Consider the following 22,842-nt stretch of genomic DNA (forward strand, 5'->3'; position numbering starts at 1 on the left):
TGTATTCTTTTATAAACTTTAACGTAATCACATTTATTTACTCACTCGATGAGACGAGAAATTTACTAATGACTCTATCACTAATCACTATTAATCACTGTCGAATAATAACTGTTGGCGATTAAAAATCACTCGATGAAAGAAACACGCGCGGACACGTTACTACACGACGTAGGTTGCGGTAGGTTAAGGTACTACTGGCGTTATCGAACGCGATCATGTGTTCGATTGAAGAATGCGGTAAACATAATAAACATTTAACATATTAATATTATTATTATCATGAATGTGTGTGATATCCATACATCGTATGATATCTATTTAAAAATTAATTAGATTAAATAAGTGTTTTTAAAATATTTATTACTTTTACTATTATCATGTAAAATATTAATATTAAATATTTATTTAACTATTTTATCTATTTATTTATTTATTTATCTATTTCACCTATTTATTTTTAACTATTTATTATCAATGACCGATTTTGATAAATAAATCAAAATCTTTTTTATTAGGCTTCTAATCTCATTTCTAACAGTTCATTTATATTCCTTCATATAATCTCTAGCGGGAACCTATTTTCTTTTGTACATACAAAGCAAATATTGTTACGATTTGACCCCAGAAGCCGATAAAAAACTATAATTTTTCAATTTTTTTAAAATTTTTAACATAAAATCAAGAGGTCCTGCTTTGTTTCTGTATGTACTTTAATCGTGGAGAAGCATTTATTATTCTGTGCAACTAATAAAAAGATTTCGGACAAAAATGAAATATGACATTTTATTGGTAAAACAAGACTCCGGCATCCTTTTAATAAAGCGGTAATTATTGAATGAAGTTACGCCAATAAGCACCGATTTTTAACCTCCTTCTCGTAATTTTCTTTAAGGAACCGCTTTTAACGGAAGAAATATGATTTTTAATGCAAAATAAAGTTTTTCGCATTATTACGACGCATTAGAATATTGCACAATAGCAGCATGACATAGCGCCGTAGCGGCGGAGCGCTTACGCATACTACCAGGCGCGCAGCTCACTGACGTGCGCCCGTCTAAAGGTCCGTGCTTATTGGCGCAACTTTATTCAATAATTACCGCTTTATTAAGCATTATAGAAAAAAATGATTCAGAACTTTCCGATTTTTAATGAGGTATAACGCTATAATTTTTCTTTTCAATCTGTAACAGTTATTGAGGATGGTTTGAAGACAAAAATCATTCGATTAAATTGCCTTTTCTTTTAAAAATTGATGAGAAAATGAAGATTTACGCCACAATTTCCTGCCTTCTATTCTTTTCTATTTGTGCACTGTTGTGTTAGTACTATTAACCTTCAAATGCAAAGTATTTCATGCATTAATATTAATAGTAATTAATATTAATATCTAGATAAAATGTGCACACTTTATCACCTTATATAAAGTGATTAGACGGCATAAAAGATTTAACGTTAGTATATATCGGACGTAACTGTTAATGCTCACATATATAATTATAAAAAAAAATATATATATTTATATATACTGATACTGACTATATATATTTCTTTATGTAATGGAACAAATTTACAATAGTTACAATAATTTATTTATAAAGTCTTCCGGTAAGTAATTTTATCTTTTCAAAGTTCCTCAAATACTAGAAAAGAGTAATGTGCATTAATTATAAATAGAGGATTTCTATATTTTAATAGGAGTTTATATTGTTATTATTTATTTGTACAATTTCGAAGTAAGAGTTAAGTTTGTGCTATAATTCTGGTATTTGATAAATTAAAGTGTGTTTTATAAATATTTTATAATATTTGAAAAACAAAAATTTTAAAATTGAAGGAAATGTGATGTGAAAAATTAAATATAGAAAGTTTGAATTGTCACGCTGTTTTTTACATAAAAAATAAAGATATGCGGATTATTTTGTTAAAATGCATATATCTGAATCTAACATATTATATTGTTAATTTGCAATACAAAAAACAATGTTAATAATCTCCATTTTTTTATCTAGAAAATGTGATTTAGATATGTTTTCGACGCTCATAGACGATGAATACATAGATTAGACTGTGAAGAACTCTTGAAAATTTTTGAGACCCTATCAAACATTATACAGGGTGTCTGGAAATATTTTGCACTCCCGAAGTGTGAAGGTAGATTGGTTCAAATTAAGAAGGAAGGTCCTATACTATTTTGCGATATTCGCAATAATTAACGAAAAATTAATTAAAGAAGATCGGCCAATCTGCGTGAGTAGAAGCGCGCGGCGATAAAAGTTGTTTCACTGTAACCTTATACTAGGCACGCGGCGAAGCGGTGAGTGGGGAAGAAATGGTGAGTAAGGCCCGGAATAGTATAGGACCTTCCTTCTTAATTTGAACCAATCTACCTTCACACTTCGGGACTACGGAAAATTTCCAGACACCCTGTATGAGAGTGACTAAAATACAGCAATTATTACTTCCAGGTATGTGTCATTCTTGGCATTGAAACCTTTGGAAACATCATATACAGAGTTGTTCGGGTCGCTGAATTAAAACCTGGACTCCTATACTCGAAATCCTTAAAACCCAAGCCCTTAAAGCTAAATCCCTAAGCTCTTAAATCCAAAGTCATTAATCCTAACGCTTAGACTCATAACCTTAAATCGCAAATCCTTTAGCTAGGAACTCTTAAACTCTAATCTCAATCTTAAACATAAAAAGTTTAAACATATGATCTACAAAGCGGGAGCCCTTCAGTGATTAACTTTCGAACCCTAATTAATCTTTATTACCTTATTATCTCTTGTTCTTCCGTAGTAATAATAATGTTGCCAAATATTATTAGTAAAACCAAAGTACCAAACTAAATATTATTAGTAAACCAAAGATTAATTAAGATTAATTAAGATTAAAGCGTTAAAGGTTTAAGAAATTGGAATTTCTGAGTTTCAGGTTAAAACATTCAAGATTTAATGTTTTGAGGTCTAACAGTTCAAGAGTTGAGAGTTCAGTGTTCTAGGACTGAAACTTGAAGGAGTTTGAGTTTAAACATTCAAGGTTCGAGGGCTTCCCAGGTAGCACACGTTCGTTTTATATACGTTTCTTAAACGTATCCAATATTTTTTAATCATAAAGCATTAATAAGGAACGTTTCTATAGAAACGCTTTATAGTTAAGGAAACGTATTTTTCACGTTTCTATAGACAAAAAAAAACTAATTTTTATTAATTTCAAATTAATTTTAAATTATATATATGTATATATATACACACACACACACACACATATATATATATATATATATATATATATATATAATTATTACGAAAACTATATTAATTTCTATTTACAAATATATGAACAAGATCACTAAGAATCAATATTTCATTGATCTCTAGTAGAAACGCTTATTTTTTGTTACTTTATTTTATATCTCATTAATTATAGTCAGTGGAAGTAAAATTTTACTGTAAAATCAGTAATCGCTAGTTCGTTTGTTTACCGCTACGATGCGCTATTTTTTTCGTATTTAAGTTTTAGTCATGAGAATTATATAAAGCTTGCAAAGGGCGACAGATAAAATTGAAAATATCGCTTCGAGTTAATTTTTGATACAATCTCAATAGAGGAACTTCTGATATTAAATCGATTTTACAAGTCGGACAAGTAAATGTCCGAATAAACGAAAATGATCTGTTCATTATATATTGAAGATGTAAAATAAATCATCATCTATTTAACATTCAGGTTCTAATATGTATGTAAATATAAATAAAATTTTTAATTTTATACGAAGTAGATAAATTAATATTACTGATTAAAACAGTCAATATTATTGATTTTTCAGTAAAATATTATTGATTTACAGTGCTATAATAACTTATAACTGCTGTATCAGTGACTCTGTTTACTGCTTTCAGTGATAATATACTGATTCATTTTTAAAGAGTGTGTATGAATGCATTACTTTATTAATTCCATAAAAAAACAAACGTTGAACGAATAAAAGAAAAAAACGTATTTTAAACATATTTTAAACATTTTTTAAACGTTTTTTTTATCAGAAAAGAAACGTATCTCTTAACGTTCTCCAAGTGGACATTTTAACCAATCAGAAACGTTTTCGAGAGTCGGTTATGAAACGTTTCAAAGAAACATTTGTGAAATGTTTTTAAAACGAATATGTGCTACCTGGGTTAGAATTCAAGGAATTAGGATTCTTGAGATTAGAGTTTAAGAGTTCCTGGCTAAAAGGTTTGCGATTTAAGGCTATATATGTATTTAAGCGTTAGGATTAATGACTTTGGGTATAAGAGCTTAGAGGGTATAGCTTGAGGGCTTGAGATTTAAAGATTCCGAGTATAGAAGTCCAGATTTTAATTTGTAGCGACCCAAAAAATCCTATATATGATGCTTCCAAACGTTTTTAATATCGAGAGTGACACATAACTGGGAGTATTAACTGCTGTATTTTATTCACTCTCGTATAACGTTTGATAGGATCTCAAAAATTTTCCTTAGAGTTTTCCATGTTCTAACCTATACTTTCATCATCTGTGGATGTCACGAAAATATATCCAGTAGGCTTTTTCCGTTTCTCCGTTAGGTAGAAAGACGGAGATTTTTAACATGTTTCTTTCTTATATGTAATTAAATGTTGATGCAAGATAGTGCAATATTATTAAAATAATAGTTACTGTATATAATATCCATATATAAATTAATGAAAGACTTCTCTCAGCCTTTTTTATTAAAAAAAAATTAATGCACAATGTATGCTAAAAGAGTTTTCTCTAAAGCCTCTAAATCTTTTTAAGGAAGATTAATGCACAAGGTATATTCTGTTATAAAAATTATATTACATTTTTGTACAGAACCACTAACTCGCGAATGGCCATTGGTATCCTCACCATTTCCATTAATGTTCATAATTTTTGGATATTTGTATCTTGTCCTTTATGGTGGTCCACGCTACATGAAAGATCGACCACCGTATGAATTGAAAACGTTTATATTGCTTTATGACTTAATACAAATTTTGACGAACTTATGGTTCGTAAAAGAACATATAGCTTTTGGTTGGTTTTCAAAGTATAATATAATATGTTTACAATTACCAACTCCGGATTCTTCAAATACACATAGAGTATGTTTTTACAATATATAATAATTAGTTATTATTGATTATCATTAGTTATTGATATAATTTACATTGTCTGTTAAAAGAAACAAAATTGCCAACAATTTTTAAATATAAATTTTACGAGTTATAATAGCTCCAACTTCTCTCGAAAAGAATCAAGACAGCATTTAAGAAAATATTATATTAATAATTATCAGACAGATCTCCATTAGCACAAAGAAACAATTTTCTAATATAATAATATTCTCATAATTTATTCAATCATATATCAAGAAACATGTTCAAGATCTTGGGAGAAATTTGATTTATTTTATGAGTTTAACTATTCTATAATTCTTTTAATGAAATTCCATTTTATCATTCGTTATTATATTTATATCCTAGATAAAATGTATTTCATTTCTTTAATATGTAGTATTTTGTACACTTTATATTATCAAAATTGTGTTTTAGATACTCAATACTATATGGTGGCTACTTTTATTGAAAATATTCGATTTCGTTGAAACTTGTATATTTGTATTAAGAAAGAAAGAGAATCAGATTTCTAATTTGCACGTGCATCATCATGTATCTAATTTAGTTACCTGCTGGCTTTTTTTAAAATACTTTCCGGAGGAGAGGGCGACATTTATTATTATGCTAAATTGTGCTGTGCACGTAATTATGTATATGTATTATTTGAGCTCTGCCCAAATGGGCCTAAAATATCAACCAATTCTACATTTTTTTAAACCTTTCATAACTAGAATACAAATGGTAAGTTATTCGTTATAATATTTTATGTATACATGTACATACTCATATATATATATATATATATATATATATGCACGCATGAACGCACGTATATACGTTGTGTATGTATGTAAATCAATGTGGGTAAAATATGTTTACTGGGAAAAAAGCAATCTCCACAAATTCTTTTTATAAAACAGTAATTGCTGCGTTCTTAAAATACAAAAAGAAAACGACTTGAAAATTCCGCGAATTGGTTCGATATCTTCAAAATTTATTGAAAGTAGAGGATTGTTGTTCAAAGAAATAATGATATCTCACAGTATCTAGAAGAAAATGCAAGATCAAATCATTAAGAAAATACATTAGCGTAAATATTTTTCAACTGCGAAGATTGAAGATTTTGTACAAGTCAATTATCAAGCAACGCGATAGTATTGCGACGCTATGATAAAACTATAGCTATAATATAATTGGCAGTGGCTACCTGATGCTGATTTATCGACTTATTTATTAATCATCATAAAAATTTTAATACGCTAATGCCCGATTTCACCAACTGCATTTAACTTTAATCTTAGGTTAACTCACTTTTTGTCTCTTTCTAAAATAATAATCTTTCAGTGATAAGCCTTTTAAAAAAAGGGGAAATAGATTTTAACAAAAAGCGCTAAAATCTTGAAGCTAAGTTTTCATTAATCATACTTCCAACAATCATTTGAGGATCAATGGAAGCATTTTAGAAAAAAATGTTTGAGACAAAAATTTCTTATTTCTCGTCAGGAAATTCGAATCTGGGCTGTACTTCCGAATGGGGAACCTTTTCGATTGGGATGAAACTTTGCACATAGCTTCAAGAGATGATATTAAGATTAACTGTCAAGGTTTTATTCACAGGTTTTGAATGATTCAAAAGTTATGAATAAAAATATAACTAAAAATCGATACAAAAAAATTAAGCTTCAATGATCTTGACTTTGACATATGTTGTCAAGGTTACTGTCTTGTCCTTCACATTTAAAAAGTTTTAATCATCGTTCGTTGTTTATTAAAAAGTTATGAATAAAAATGTTTTATAATGTATGTGTATAATTTATCTATTTATTATTTATTTATTTATTTATGTGTAGTAAATCGAAGAGAGAGAGAGAGAGAAAGAGAGAGAGAGGGAGGGGCTTTGTCCATTCCAAAGAGCTAACCTAACCTGGGGGAGGAGGTAGAACTCACTGTGTCTACGCATGTACTTTGCAAGAAAAAACGAAGTTTACATAGGTTTGCAACTTTTCACGCAAAGGAAAGTTTGCCTCAAATCAAATTTTAATTTTAAATCGGAAATAGGTTTGGGTTAGGTTCAAAAAAAGGAAAAAGAATAAAAATTAAAGAATTTTAATTTAGTTTTGATTGTTCACAAAGATAAAGAATTATATTTCTTTATAAAACGTTTTTTATTTATAACTTTTTAATAAACAACGAGCAACAATTAAAATGTTACTCAGGACAGTAACCTTGACAACATATGTCAAGGTCAAGATCATTGAAGCTTAATTTTCTTGTATCGATTTTTAGTTATATTTTTGTTCATAACTTTTGAATTATTTAAAACCCGTGAATAAAACTTTGACAATTGATCTTAATATGATCTCCTATGTGCAAAGTTTCATCTCAATCGGAGGGGTTCCCCATTCGGAAGAACATCTCCGGAATTAAAAATTAAATGAAATTAAAAATATCATCAAATAGAGCATACCTAGATTTAGTTATCAAGATTTTAGCGATTTTTAATAAAATTTACTTCCCTTTTTTTTAAAAGGCCTGTGCGGGTGATTAGGGACACTTTGTATAAATTTCCCTTTTCCCTTTTTTTAAAATATAATGTATTAAGAGAATTACAATATGTCCTAATCGATCAATTAAATTAATGAGAACTGATTCTTTATACGTGAAACAAATTTCTAGTTTGCAAATAAATAAATAAGCTAAATCAATAATAATAATTTATAACTATAAATTGTATGATAAATAAACTAAATCAATAATAACTTTGATTCTTTGCATAATACGTATAATTAAATTCTTTCTTATAAATAAGGAAATAAACTAAATGAATAATAATAAAATTTATAACAATGAATTACGTAATGATTTATTATATCAATAGCATCAATTAAATCAATATTAACTTTAGCTTCTTGTATATATACTTGTAACTAATATAGTATATAAAAGTTGATACGACATAAAATAACATAAAATTAAAATATAAAGTAAATTTAATTTAACAAAAAGCAGTAATCCTATTAAAAAGCTTACAAAGATAAAAAGATACAAGAACATAAAAAATATGCCAACTTGTATAAAACAAGAAAGTTTAAAAAAGTATCTAGCCCTAAAACCTAAAAAATATAGAAACTAAAAATAACTTTTTCCTAAAAAATCCTCCAAAAAATAAAAAATCAAAATGAAATATGAAATCAATAATTATAACTAGCCATGAAATACTTAGAAGCAATTCAATTTGTGAGGGTTTGTAATTTGAAATAATATTTGCCATAAAGTCAATCTTATCCTTATACAAAGATATTATACATAGATTTTTTTCCATGAAATTAAAACGCATTTCATTTTTATTAAGAGAAACTTGATTTTTAAAGTAAGTCTAATTTTTGTATGATATATAAAATACCATTATTATGTCGCAGATTTTATTGCAAATAAATTATCTAACTGTTACTGTGCCATAATGCCGATCACATCGATTGTCAATTTACATATATTAATTAATACGTATATTATGTGGAGATATAGCAGTACATGAAGATGTGATTATAGGAAGATATAATATATGTGAAAATCTAATAGTATTACCTAACTGTTCAGTCTCTTGAATAAAATCAATATCTTGTTCATAAGATAGGTTAATAAGAAGAATATTTACTAACGCCTTTTGCTCTCATGAAATGGATCAATGAAGATTACATTTAATAAAAAAAAATAATCAGGAAGTCATTCGACATGAATGATAGTGCAGAATGGCCATATTATAAAATGCGTTATCTAAATTTCGTATGCATGTCACGCTCTATTATAATTAGTTGTATTAATTATTTTTACACATGGAACGGCGGTAAGAAAAAGAAACGCATGCAGCTGTTCAAATTGATATTTAAAAAAAAATTGGAGACTGTATTTTTCTCGATAAATATATTTTTTTATGTACATTTACATTATTATTACTTTTTACCTAACACACATACATTTATTTTGATATTTTTTTATATTGATTATTTTGATATTTCAATTTAAGTGATATAATGTATATTTGTATAATTTTTTGTTTTGCGAAATTAGATACAGTTCCTTGTGATGATAGTATACTTCCTACAGATTTTGAATCCAGCTTGTCAATTACGTTTGAATTATTATTCATCTTACGTTGTATCATTTATATTTATTGGAAATTTATTCTTATATCTTTACTTATTTTATGATTTTTATAAAAAAAATTACACTAGTACACCTAAAGAGAAAAATAGTTAATATCAAGAAATAATGCATTATGTACCAATAATGTATTATTTCTTGTGTACCAATAACATCCGACAAAATTTGACTCTTGTTTCTAACACGAATAATCATTTTCAATGTATTTTTTGCTTGTTAAATATATTTTAAATATTTGAAAATAATTTTTCTTCGCCCCTCATATATTACATGGAAAATATTCTATTTCTTCTTAATACTACATTATGTGGAAAGTAAGTACTTTGTACTTACATAATATAATAGAATTATATTGCAAAAAATTAATAATATTACCGCATATAAAATAGTAACACTGCACAGAACTTGAGTTATTGCGAGATATATTAAAATCATACCGAAACAAAACATGTATTTTAAATGTCAAAGTTGATACTTTAATATTATATGATATTAAAATTTAGAAAAAGAATTGGATACTATAATGTTACAGTAAAAATTCTCAAAATCATTTTTAGTTTTATTAACATCATTTCTTTTTTAAACTATGATGTGTTGCCAAACTTGGACAACAGATTCGTATTTAGTAAGCAAAAATACATTGAAAATAACTATTCACACTCGTATTACAAAAGTAATGTTGGACAATTATCAAACAATTAATTATGTTCATACATATTTGATGTTAATAAAATATATTGTTATATATATATAAATTCGTAATAAATCGTATCTCTGTATTTTAATGTAATCTCGATGAAATATCGATTTGTCTCATCATTTTTCTAAGAAACATTCTTTATCAGTAAAAATCTTTCTGTGAATCGCAAGACTCCTGAATCTAATTCAATTGTAATGTGTATAGAATTGAATTTTGTTTTATTACCTCTAAATCATCCGGATGACTGACACACAGCGCATATACAAACAAACCTCCGAATTTTACAATAGGATAATATTCCTTAGGTACTCTACAGAAGAGCTCCCATAGTCCCTCTGAAAATTATGCGATAAGTATCAATACATATAAATGTTTTGATGACATTAATTATATTTTCATTATTAATGCATCTTTACGCAAATACACTGAAAATACATAAATAATCATAAAGAAAATGGAAATGGTTATTGCAAACAGATTAGTAATCTGTATGCAATCTGTATGCAATCTTGATAAGTAGTAATCTGTATGCAATCTGTATGCAATCTATTAGTAATCTGTATGCAATCTGTATGCAATCTTGATAAGTATAAGTATAAGTATAAGTAAAAGTAGAGTTCTAAAATAAAGGACGTAAAATGAAATATATATCTGTCTGCTTGTCTGTGTGTTTTAATGTAAATTACAATTCCAAAAAGTTCCGATAAATTACATGTCCCTTCTTTTATCATAGGACGTCCACTGGATCTCAATTTCCTTAAAAATCATCTTATGGATGTTCTTCGGATATTCGTGTGTTGGCCTTAACTTTTGCTTGTATAAATGACAAATCGTTTGTCAATTATTGTAAATAGATAAGAAATTTTGTACTTACCTAGTAAAACATAGCATTCGAGCAAATTGCCAATAATCGGAAAGCCTGGTGGTCCCGGTATAAGATTAAGGAGTCGTATGTTTCTTCCATGATGCACGTAATAATTATATGCCAATAAAATAAATACAGATAATACCAATATAATTATAAACATTGTTTTTTAACTGTCGTACTTGACGTTCTTGATCGCCTAAAATTTCCTATTTTTCGTTTATTGGTTTTATTATTCTTGAATCACATGTCATAAAATAAATATTTTTTGACACATATAAAAATAATTATTTGATTTGCGACAAAATTGGCAGTTATCTTGATATCCTAAAATAAATAATATAATTGTATAAATTATACAGTTATTGCAATTGCTTAAAAGCGTTCATTTTGTTTTTCTTATCTAATTATCGCGTATTGATTTTGTGTATCTAATTATTGTATCAAACACTTCCACAAAATTAATATGCATTTACTAGGCAATATGCATTTCATATAAGATAATATTTATACAGCACAGAAACCCTTCAAAGACATCTAAAAAATGTTTCATCTTATAGAATCGAAACATCTCACAAACATTGCAAAACATTTCTGCAACAACTTTGAGACAGCTCTGGAATAACAAAATGTCCATGGTCTTGCACTTGAAAGTTACTGAAATATGTCTGAAATGTTTGCTGAAAAGTTATTGAACTAACCTGAGAAAAAAAATTTATGTCTAATTATATATAATTGTGTAGCTACAATTACATATGTATGGAATTTGGTTTGATCTAATTTTATATATATATATATATATATATATATATATATATATATCCATTATAATTATTATTTAAAATTATTTAATATTATTATTTTAATTAAATTGGATATTTTCAAAGACTTAGTTAATTTAATTTCATTATTCTTTAATTGTGTTATATGTAACAATATACAATTAAATAATAAAATGAAATCGATAAAGTTTTTGAGAAATTATTAAAATAAAAATTTAATAGTTATTTACTCGGCATGTAATATCAATATTACTGAAATATTTTACTAACATTTCGATTGTAACTTTGCATCTGAAATATTTAAAAAAACCTGCATCATTCTTTATAATATTGTATTTGCAATATTTCTGAAATATTTCAGAAAGATAAAAAAATTTGCTAGAAAAGTTTTATATATTCTGTAATATTGCATGTATTTCTTCGCTTTGCTACGCGGCGCTACTTAACTAACTCGTATTCAATTTTCGTTGAAATGTATAAAGGACTGATATACGATATTAATATAATCCGAATATTTCTTCTTTGCAATCAGTGTAATTTCTGATAAACCGACTTATTTTAAAACAATTTGTTTAATAATCTGGATCCGTCATTGGGATTCAAATTATTAAACAGATTATTTTAAGTTAAATGGATAGATGGGGAATAGTCCATTTATTTATTACGTATATTAAAGTATTCCTATTGCGAGTGTATTTATATATTTTTACAAGTTTTTGAAAATGTTCGTCTATCAGAAACGGAAAAAGTAACATTTCAATAATATTACCGAGATATTACTGAAATCTTTCAATAAGGTTGCATTTTATTGAATATTAAATAATTAAACGAACATTGCAGAAATGTTGCAGAAATGGTCGTAAGATATTTCTGTAATATAAATTGCTAATATTTTAAATGGAATATTGCAATGTTTCAGAAATATTACACACCGTATGAATAATATAGATAACATTAAACTGGTTGAAGATAGACTTATAATTGCCAGAAAGTCGACTTCTAAGCCGAGTCATTTGTCGATTGTTAGTCGACTATAAGTTGACGTTCAATCTGATTTTAAAGTCGGCTTTAGACTTCTTCCGTCGACTGACAGTTATAAAAAATATATAAATAAACTCTCTCCAATTTGATGAATTATATAAATGCTACACTTTAATTATTTATACATAAAAACCTATATTTTTTTAGAAAAAATATAATATTGTAGTCGTAAATTGTTTTCGTAATGTAAATTATTCTTAGCATAACTTACATGCATATCAATATAACTTAAAAGATATAATATTACTCAAAATAAATCAACTTTTTTCAAAATTAAAGATTAAATCGATGATCGAGCATATGTGCCATGTCTATTTGATGCTACAGAGAATGTTGAAGAGTTCTTCTTCTCCTCCTTGCTTTATTAAAAGAAATTGATTAAAAGAAGAATGCTTACGGAGCATTTGTGGCATTAAGTAAATCATAGTCTTATTGTTAGTTATGTAAAATATTTCAGAAATAAATTAATTAAAAATTTTCAAATTTATTGCGTGTAAAATGTTTCAGAAACAGCTTAATTGAAAGATTCATAAAAACACTTTATATGAAACAATACGGAGACAACTGGAAGTTTTGCAAAATTATGTTTATGTGGAATATTTCAAAAATATTTTTATTGCGACATTGTATATGACATATTGTAAAATTTTTTTAGAAATGTTTGACATGAAATGTGAAAGGTTGAAATGATTTTGAACCGTTTCTGAAAGGTATTGTAATAATCTGTGCTGTATGTGAACAATATGAAATATTACATATTACAACATATTATAATAATTTAATAAAATTATAGCAATGAAACAAATTAACAACTTATGGTATTTGAAAAAATTTGTATTAAAACCAGACGTTTATAGAATTACAGAATTAAATGTTGGGATTTTGCAATAGGATGTTGTACAATTTTATTTTATACAACATATTCTTGTAGCCCTTCTCGAGACCTTTTCAAAGCACTATAATTAAGTTAGTTTTCATTAAGTACTTTCCGAGTTATGAGGCTTGAAATAATTTCTTAATTTTACATAAACCGTAAAATATCTTGTAAAATATTCATTTTTCGATTATCTTACCTTAATACTTTTATGTACAAAATAATAAGAGGAATCAATTAGTATAAAGAAAACACATAGTTATTTTTAAGAAAAAATATGTAATTTGCAATTAACAATTACATATTTTTTCTTCGAAACAACTTTATGGTTTATGTAAAATTAAGAAATGATTTCAAGCCTCATAACTCGGAAAGTACTTAATGAAAACTAACTTAATTATAGTGCTTTGAAAAGGTCTCGAGAAGGGCTACAAGAATATGCAATAAAAAGTGGAGGGTTCCATTTCAAAAATTCAAGGTGGCCTTTGTCGTGACCTTGGCGACGCCATCCAAGGTTAAACACATGGCGCCAGTAAATAGACCTTTTTACACCCTACAACTTTTATTGAAACAATTTTTTGTAAAACTTCTACTTTTTGTGATATTTCGAGGTCCCGACTCTTTCGAACACTCCGTATGCCGTAGCGATGTAATGACACGTTTCCGACCCAAGGTTCATTTGCAAAAAATGATTCTTATGGTGCTCCCGACAATCTCTGAAAATTTGTCGTTTGAATTTCCGAACACCTTGTATATCTGCTTGACGAGATTTACAATTCTATTTTATTTGAGTTGTGTTTTGATTGATCATCAAAGTATCTATCAGGTAATTTTTATAGTTGTATAAAATAAAATTGTACAACATCCTATTGCAAAATCCCAACGTTTAATTCTATAATTCTATAAACGTCTGGTTTTAATACAAATTTTTTCAAATACCATAAGTTGTTAATTTGTTTCATTGCTATAATTTTATTAAATTATTATAATATGTTGTAATATGTAATATTTCATATTGTTCACATACAGCACAGATTATTACAATACCTTTCAGAAACGGTTCAAAATCATTTCAACCTTTCACATTTCATGTCAAACATTTCTAAAAAAATTTTACAATATGTCATATACAATGTCGCAATAAAAATATTTTTGAAATATTCCACATAAACATAATTTTGCAAAACTTCCAGTTGTCTCCGTATTGTTTCATATAAAGTGTTTTTATGAATCTTTCAATTAAGCTGTTTCTGAAACATTTTACACGCAATAAATTTGAAAATTTTTAATTAATTTATTTCTGAAATATTTTACATAACTAACAATAAGACTATGATTTACTTAATGCCACAAATGCTCCGTAAGCATTCTTCTTTTAATCAATTTCTTTTAATAAAGCAAGGAGGAGAAGAAGAACTCTTCAACATTCTCTGTAGCATCAAATAGACATGGCACATATGCTCGATCATCGATTTAATCTTTAATTTTGAAAAAAGTTGATTTATTTTGAGTAATATTATATCTTTTAAGTTATATTGATATGCATGTAAGTTATGCTAAGAATAATTTACATTACGAAAACAATTTACGACTACAATATTATATTTTTTCTAAAAAAATATAGGTTTTTATGTATAAATAATTAAAGTGTAGCATTTATATAATTCATCAAATTGGAGAGAGTTTATTTATATATTTTTTATAACTGTCAGTCGACGGAAGAAGTCTAAAGCCGACTTTAAAATCAGATTGAACGTCAACTTATAATCGACTAACAATCGACAAATGACTCGGCTTAGAAGTCGACTTTCTGGCAATTATAAGTCTATCTTCAACCAGTTTAATGTTATCTATATTATTCATACGGTGTGTAATATTTCTGGAACATTGCAATATTCCATTTAAAATATTAGCAATTTATATTACAGAAAAATCTTACGACTATTTCTGCAACATTTCTGCAATGTTCGTTTAATTATTTAATATTCAATAAAATGCAACCTTATTGAAAGATTTCAGTAATATCTCGTAATATTATGAAAATGTTACTTTTTCCGTTTCTGATAGACGAATATTTTCAAAAACTTGTAAAAATATATAAATACACTCGCAATAGGAATACTTTAATATACGTAATAAATAAATGGGCTATTCCCCATCTGTACATTTAACTTAAAATAATCTGTTTAATAATTTGAATCCCAATGACGGATCCAGTTTATTAAACAGATTGTTTTAAAATAAGTCGGTTTATCAGAAATTACACTGGCTGCAAAGAAGAAATATATTTCGGATTATATTAATATCGTATATCAGTCCTTTATACATTTCAACAAAAATTGAATACGAGTTAGTTAAGTAGTGCCGCGTAGCAAAGCGAAGAAACACATGCAATATTACAAAATATATAAAACTTTTCTAGCAAATTTTTTTATCTTTCTGAAATATTTCAGAAATATTGCAAATACAATATTATAAAAAATGATGCAGGTTTTTTAAATATTTCAGATACAAAGTTACAATCGAAATGTTAGTGAAATATTTCAGTAATATTGATATTATAGCCGAGTGGATAACTATTAAATTTTTATTTTAATTATTTCTCAAAAACTTTATCGATTTCATTTTATTATTTAATTGTATATTGTTACATATAACACAATTAAAGAATAATGAAATTAAATTAACTAAGTCTTTGAAAATATCCAATTTAATTTAAATAATAATATTAAATAAATTTAAATAATAATTATAATGGATATATATTGTATATACAGGGTGTCCTAGACCACCCGTACACCCCTTTTCTTTGAAAAACTAAGCATTTTAGAGAAAAACGTTTTTGATAAAAATTGTATGGTTTTGAGGGGAACATAAGATGGTGTCATTGGTTTGACCTTGGATGGCATCGTTAAAGTGAGGTCAAGGACACCTTTAATTTCTTAAATGTAACCACCTATTTTTTATTGCATATTCTTATAGCTTATGTCGAGAGCTTTCCAAAACACTATAATAAAGTATTTTTTCATCAAGTACTTTTCGAGTTATAAGGCTTGAAATAATTTCTTAATTTTACATAAACCATAAAATATCTAGTAAAATATTCATTTTTCGATTATCTTACCTTAATACTTTTATGTACAAAATAATGAGAGGAATCAATTGGTGTAAAGAAAACACAAAATTGTTTCGAAAAAAAAATGTAATTTGCAATTAACAATTACATTTTTTTTTCAAAACAATTATGTGTTTTCTTTACACCAATCGATTCCTCTCATTATTTTGTACATAAAAGTATTAAGGTAAGATAATCGGAAAATGAATATTTTACTAGATATTTTATGGTTTATGTAAAATTAAGAAATTATTTCAAGCCTTATAACTCGAAAAGTACTTGTTGAAAAAATACTTTATTATAGTGTTTTGGAAAGCTCTCGACATAAGCTATAAGAATATGCAATAAAAAATAGGTGGTGGTTCCATTTAAGAAATTAAAGGTGAACTTGACCTCACCTTAACAATGCCATCCAAGGTCAAACCAATGACACCATCTTATGTTCCCCTTAAAACCATACAATTTTTGTCGAAAACGTTTTTCTCTAAAATGCTTAGTTTTTGAAAGAAAAGGGGTGTACGGGTGGTCTAGGACACCCTGTATATATATATATATATATATATATATATATATATATATATATGTACATGTATACATAAAATATTATAACGAGTAACTTACCATTTGTATTCTAGTCATGAAAGGTTTAAAAAAATGTAGAATTGGTTGATATTTTGGGCCCATTTGGGCAGAGCTCAAATAATACATATACATAATTACGTGCACAGCACAATTTAGCAGAGTAATAAATGTCGCCCTCTCCTCCGGAAAGTATTTAAAAAAAAACCAGCCGGCAACTAAATTAGATACATGATGATGCACGTGCAAATTAGAAACCTGATTCTGTTTCTTTCTTAATGCAAATATACAAGTTTCAACGAAATCGAATATTTTCAATAAAAATAGCCACCATAAAGTATTGAGCATCTAAAACACAATTTTGTTAATATAAAGTGTACAAAATACTACATATTAAAGAAATAAAATACATTATCTATGATATAAATATAATAACGAATGATAAAATGGAATTTCAATTCAAAAGAATTATAGAATAGTTAAACTGATAAAATAAATCAAATTTCTCCCAAGATCTTGATCATGTTTCTTGATATATGATTGAATAAATTATGAGAATACCCAGCCAGCACTGTACGTGTCAAATACGTCACTACGACGTGCTAATTCGTCGCATGTCACGTTGCAACAACGTCTCAATTGGTGTTCGAAACGAAATTGCCACGTCACTGTCACGTAACTAACGGTCAAATTTCTGGTGACAGAAACGTTGTAGTAACGTATATTTGTGACTTTATGTGACGTGTTGAGCACTATTCTCAACCTATTCTCAACCTAAAAATGATCATTCGGTTTTGAAAAGTTAAGATTAGTTTTTACTATGTTACGTACGTGAAATATTTAATAGACAAAATATGTAATTATACTTGGTTCATTTGTGAATTTTTAACAGAGATATTTTATTTAATTAACAGACATATATCTCTGTTAAAATTTCTGTCACAATTCATGTATAATCACGCATTTTGTCTATTAAGTATTTTACGTACATAACACAGTAAAAATCAATCTTAACTTTTCAAAATCGGACAACTTAACATGATACAATACGAAGATTAATCTTAATTTCTACTTTTATATTGAAATGTATACAATTATACATTGCATATACTAATACTATATTAATGTTACACAATAAGAAATAAATAAATTTATGTTTATTTTTCATAAAATATATATATATATGATGTACATTTTTACACATGTAGCAAAATACAAATAGCAAAATACAAATTTTTATAATACTTTTTAAAATATGTTAACTCATAACCACTCGTGAAACAAAGATTTTAAAAAAATACATATTTATCGATACAAAAATAAACATTCTATATATATGTATGCATATATTGCACAATTAAATTGCACAAATAAAAAAAATAAAATAAAAATGAAATAAATGAATATTTCGTAAAATTTTTAAATTGTAAACAAAAATAATCGTAAAATAAAATACTTAATATAATAGAATACTTATTTTTATGAGATCTTCAGAATTTCTATGAGATCTTAAAATGTTTTTATGAATCTTAAGTGTTTTTTTTTCATAACACCTGTATAATTTTTAGCAATTTTGAGCCATTTTGAGAATCTTTATATTGTTGAATCTTCATTTGTTGTTTTTTGTTTCTTAAAAACATTCATCATTTTCCGAGTCGTCTGAACTTAATTGGGGCGTTTTCTGTCGACATTTCTGTCCTTTCCTGAAACAAGTAAATAAAAATAAAGATGAAGTATTGTAAAAAGCATATGAAGTTCAGATTGCAGAAGATGTCTAGAAATATATGTATGTATATATAATAAAACATTAATTGAAATAAAAATAAAAACAGTTAATGTTTAACGGAGATTCACGATGGAAAGAGCACCTTGTAATTAATAACTATTTTTATCAAATATATTTTCAATTGGAACACACTCGCATAATTCATATATATGTAAATTAAAATCATATTTTAATTCTAATAATAATGAATGAGAAAACTACCACATTTTAAAACAAGACAAACTTTTTTATATTATCTTTTAAACTTACTCGGATTTTCTTTGTGCTCTTTGTTTTGCATGTTTTAACCATTCTGCAGCAACAGAAGAAATTTGCTCATATGTAGTATCTTGATGCCGCATTTTAACAACAACTAAAAATAATAAATGAATTGAATGTAAATACTAAAATAAGCAGTAGTAAGTACAAATATATGAGTGAAAAAGTATATTTATCGCTTCTATATATAATTAAATAATATAAATAAAATTCAAATAAATTGGACAAACTTTTGAGCAAAATATTGCATTAAAAGTAGACACAACACAACAACGTGTTTTGTACTTATATACACAACAATGATTGAAGTTCGCAAAGTGTATGCAAATTTTGTAAAATAGTGAATATAAAAATATCCATAATGTTATAAAATGTATATACTATATTTTTATTATAATAATTACTCTTAATATTTTAATAATAAACTTTTTTCACATATGCATAAAATATTTTTTGATACGTAAATACTTCTCTATCTTTTATGTAATTTTAAAACTAAAAATTCTTAAGCATGCAAATACATTATATATTTACAAAATATCAAACGATAAGTATGTCAACGCTGTGTGCATATAGAAAAAGTGAAATTAAATAGAAGGCTGTTATCACTTTGCATATAAAACGTAATAATTAAAAATGTTATGTAGTTATTTGTACAATAGTAAAGGACTTATTTGTTTAATTTGACTCAATCTATTGCACTTTATACAAATGTTGATGTATTTATCGTTAGACATTTTATATATACACGGTGAGTCATTTTAATCTATAATCCCAATTATCTCGTTGGCAAAGCATGACAGAGAAAAAATTTTCCCACAAAAGTTGTTTGTTTCTTTGGGGGCCATAAGATGGCACCATTGGTTTGACATTGAAGAGTCATTTGAAGGTCACGTGAAGGTCACCTTCAATTTCTTAAATGGAACCTACATTTTCTCATTACATATTCTTGTAGCTTATCTCGAGGACTTTCCAAAACACTATAATAAAGTATTCCTTCATTGAGTACTTTTCGAGTTATGAGGCTTGAAATAATTTCTTAATTTTACATAAACCGTAAAATATCTTGTAAAATATTCATTTTTCGATTATCTTACCTTAATACTTTTATGTACAAAATAATGAGAGGAATCAATTGGTGTAAAGAAAACACATAGTTATTTTTAAGAAAAAATATGTAATTGTTAATTGCAAATTACATATTTTTTCTTAAAAATAACTATGTGTTTTCTTTACACCAATTGATTCCTCTCATTATTTTGTACATAAAAGTATTAAGGTAAGATAATCGAAAAATGAATATTTTACAAGATATTTTACGGTTTATGTAAAATTAAGAAATTATTTCAAGCCTCATAACTCAATAAGTACTTGAGGGAAAAATACTTAATTATAGTGTTTTGGAAAGCTCTCGAGATAAGCTACAAGAATATGTAATGAGAAAATGTAGGTTCCATTTAAGAAATTGAAGGTGACCTTCACGTGACCTTCAAATGACTCTTCAAGGTCAAACCAATGGTGCCATCTTATGGCCCCTAAAGAAACAAACAACTTTTGTGGGAAAATTTTTTCTCTGTCATGCTTTGCCAACGAGATAATTGGGATTATAGATTAAAATGACTCACCGTGTATATAAATATAGGAAATATACTAACGTGTCAAAATTTTAGATATCTGTAAATTTTGAAATGCAGCCTTGTGTCTTTGTCTTAACCAACTGTACTGTTGAGCTATTTCATCGGTTATAAGATAATATAAAATGTTACGGATCGTTTTTTTAATATCTGCGCTGGTAACTTGCGTAAGATTTCTTACCTGTACAAAAATAAAAATAAATTAATTTAAATATACATAGCACATTTTTAAAAATGTAACTGTTTTTATAAAATAATATTTATCTTTTTCCTAAATAAAAGAATATTTAAATATGAAATTTTTTTACCAATTTTTCTTTAAACGCAGAATTGTTTTCAATTGTGCTTTCCACTTCTTCAAGACTAGCTGCAGTCTCAATAGGAAAAACTCCAACAAGTATATTGTGTTCATCCAAAATAGATTGTACTTTTAAAGATTCACTATTTTTTTCTAAAACATCTAACCTCTGAATGATTTCTCGATTTAAGGAGATGAGACTGTTCATAGATACTTTCAAACTTTCCACTGCTTTCAAGATTTGAATGCCATGATTAATTTCTGAAATAATAATAATTACGTGAAAACTTCTGTTCACTAATTGATACTCATATAAATAAAAATGTTATATTTTTTCTTACCTTTATTATTATTGGAAGACAATACAGCAATATCTAATAGTTTTTGGCTAGATGATAATGAATTTATATCCGTAACTGAACAAGAAGGATTGTTCGATATATTAGCTTCGCTATATGTGGCAATTGAGGCAACTGAAGAAGGATTGTTTGATATATTAACTTTGCTATGCATGACAATTGAAGCAACTGAACAAGAAGGGTTGTTTGATATATTAGCAACTGGCACTTGAGGAAGTGACGGTAAATTCGATTTTTTTGGTTTAACTTTTCTTCTTTTTTCATAAATCTGTTCTTCATTATCACTGTTATCGTTAAAATGTACTTTAGCATTATCTCTTCTCTGTCTCTTTTTCTCGTCTGTATCATATGGTGAATCAACATCGCTTTGATATTGGGCCTTCTTTAGTTTAACTTTCGCATTTGAAAATGAATCTGAAAATTGAACAAAATTTATTTTATTATCAATATTTATTTATATGAAAATTAAGAAATGAGATTGGAATAAAGAATAATAGATTAAAAATACAAAATCAGAAATCAGTAATTAGTATAAACCTGTTTTGTATAGAATTGTTGTATAGATTGTTTTAATTGGTTCTAATGTCCAATCATCTTTTACAGAACTCCTTTTATAGACAATAATATCAAAATCTTTACCTGATTTTACTTTAGACTAATATGCTAAGCTTTCATCTTCAATAACCCAGCTATCTGGAATGATCTGGATTCCATCATAAAATTCGACCACATAAAATAATCCTTTGTCTGTCGGTAATTTTTCCGTCATTATAATAAACTGGAAAAAAATGAATATATAAATCAGTATTTTTCAACAAATGTAAAAGAAAAACAATAATATTATATTATTATAAATACAACATACCATAAAATTTCAGTACTTTTTATAGATGTTTTTATACATTTTATACATATTATTTTTATAAATTTTATATATGTTTTTATACATTTTTATATATTTTTATACATGTTATTATTTATATATTTTTACGTATTTTTATATATTTTTGAATATGTTATCGTTTCTTGAAATTTTTATTCATGAGAATGTAATAGAGATATAACATTTTTATTTTTTTTCTACGGTACTCTTAAACATTTCTTTTTAATAGTTCCATTAAGAGGCCATTGCTTCAGATCAGAAAGTTTAGATACAAGATAAATTCTAACAAGGTGCGATTTGCAAGGGAGAGTATAAAAATCTTCAACGATAGTAAAATATTGTCCTATTATGACTTATTTTC

The 22,842-nt window shown here is 26.6% G+C and overlaps 1 protein-coding gene and 1 pseudogene across 3 annotated transcripts; one reads left to right on the top strand and one right to left on the bottom strand.

Annotated features, from left to right (window-relative positions):
• The first annotated feature begins 1,470 nt into the window (after positions 1-1,470).
• Positions 1,471-10,671, top strand: LOC145976803 (very long chain fatty acid elongase AAEL008004-like). 3 transcript variants are annotated; one of them, XM_083108222.1, is made up of 4 exons: positions 1,471-1,608; positions 4,860-5,131; positions 5,582-5,887; positions 9,215-10,671. In XM_083108222.1, the coding sequence occupies exons 1-4, from the start codon at positions 1,560-1,562 to the stop codon at positions 9,401-9,403; spliced, it is 816 nt and encodes a 271-aa protein (XP_082964348.1). In that variant the 5' UTR covers positions 1,471-1,559; the 3' UTR covers positions 9,404-10,671. The 3 variants fall into 3 exon arrangements, with proteins under 3 accessions (XP_082964348.1, XP_082964357.1, XP_082964366.1); XM_083108231.1 differs by having other exon boundaries at positions 10,313-10,671; XM_083108240.1 differs by lacking the exon at positions 9,215-10,671 and adding an exon at positions 8,566-9,164.
• An 8,150-nt stretch (positions 10,672-18,821) lies between these two features.
• Positions 18,822-22,367, bottom strand: LOC145975798 (uncharacterized; annotated as a pseudogene).
• Between the last annotated feature and the right edge of the window lie 475 nt (positions 22,368-22,842).

This window comes from Camponotus vicinus, unplaced genomic scaffold (genome assembly GCF_025532165.1).
Source record: "Camponotus vicinus isolate PSW18456_S1 unplaced genomic scaffold, iyCamVici1.0 SCAF_1, whole genome shotgun sequence".
In the NCBI taxonomy this organism is placed as follows: Eukaryota; Metazoa; Arthropoda; class Insecta; order Hymenoptera; family Formicidae; genus Camponotus; species Camponotus vicinus.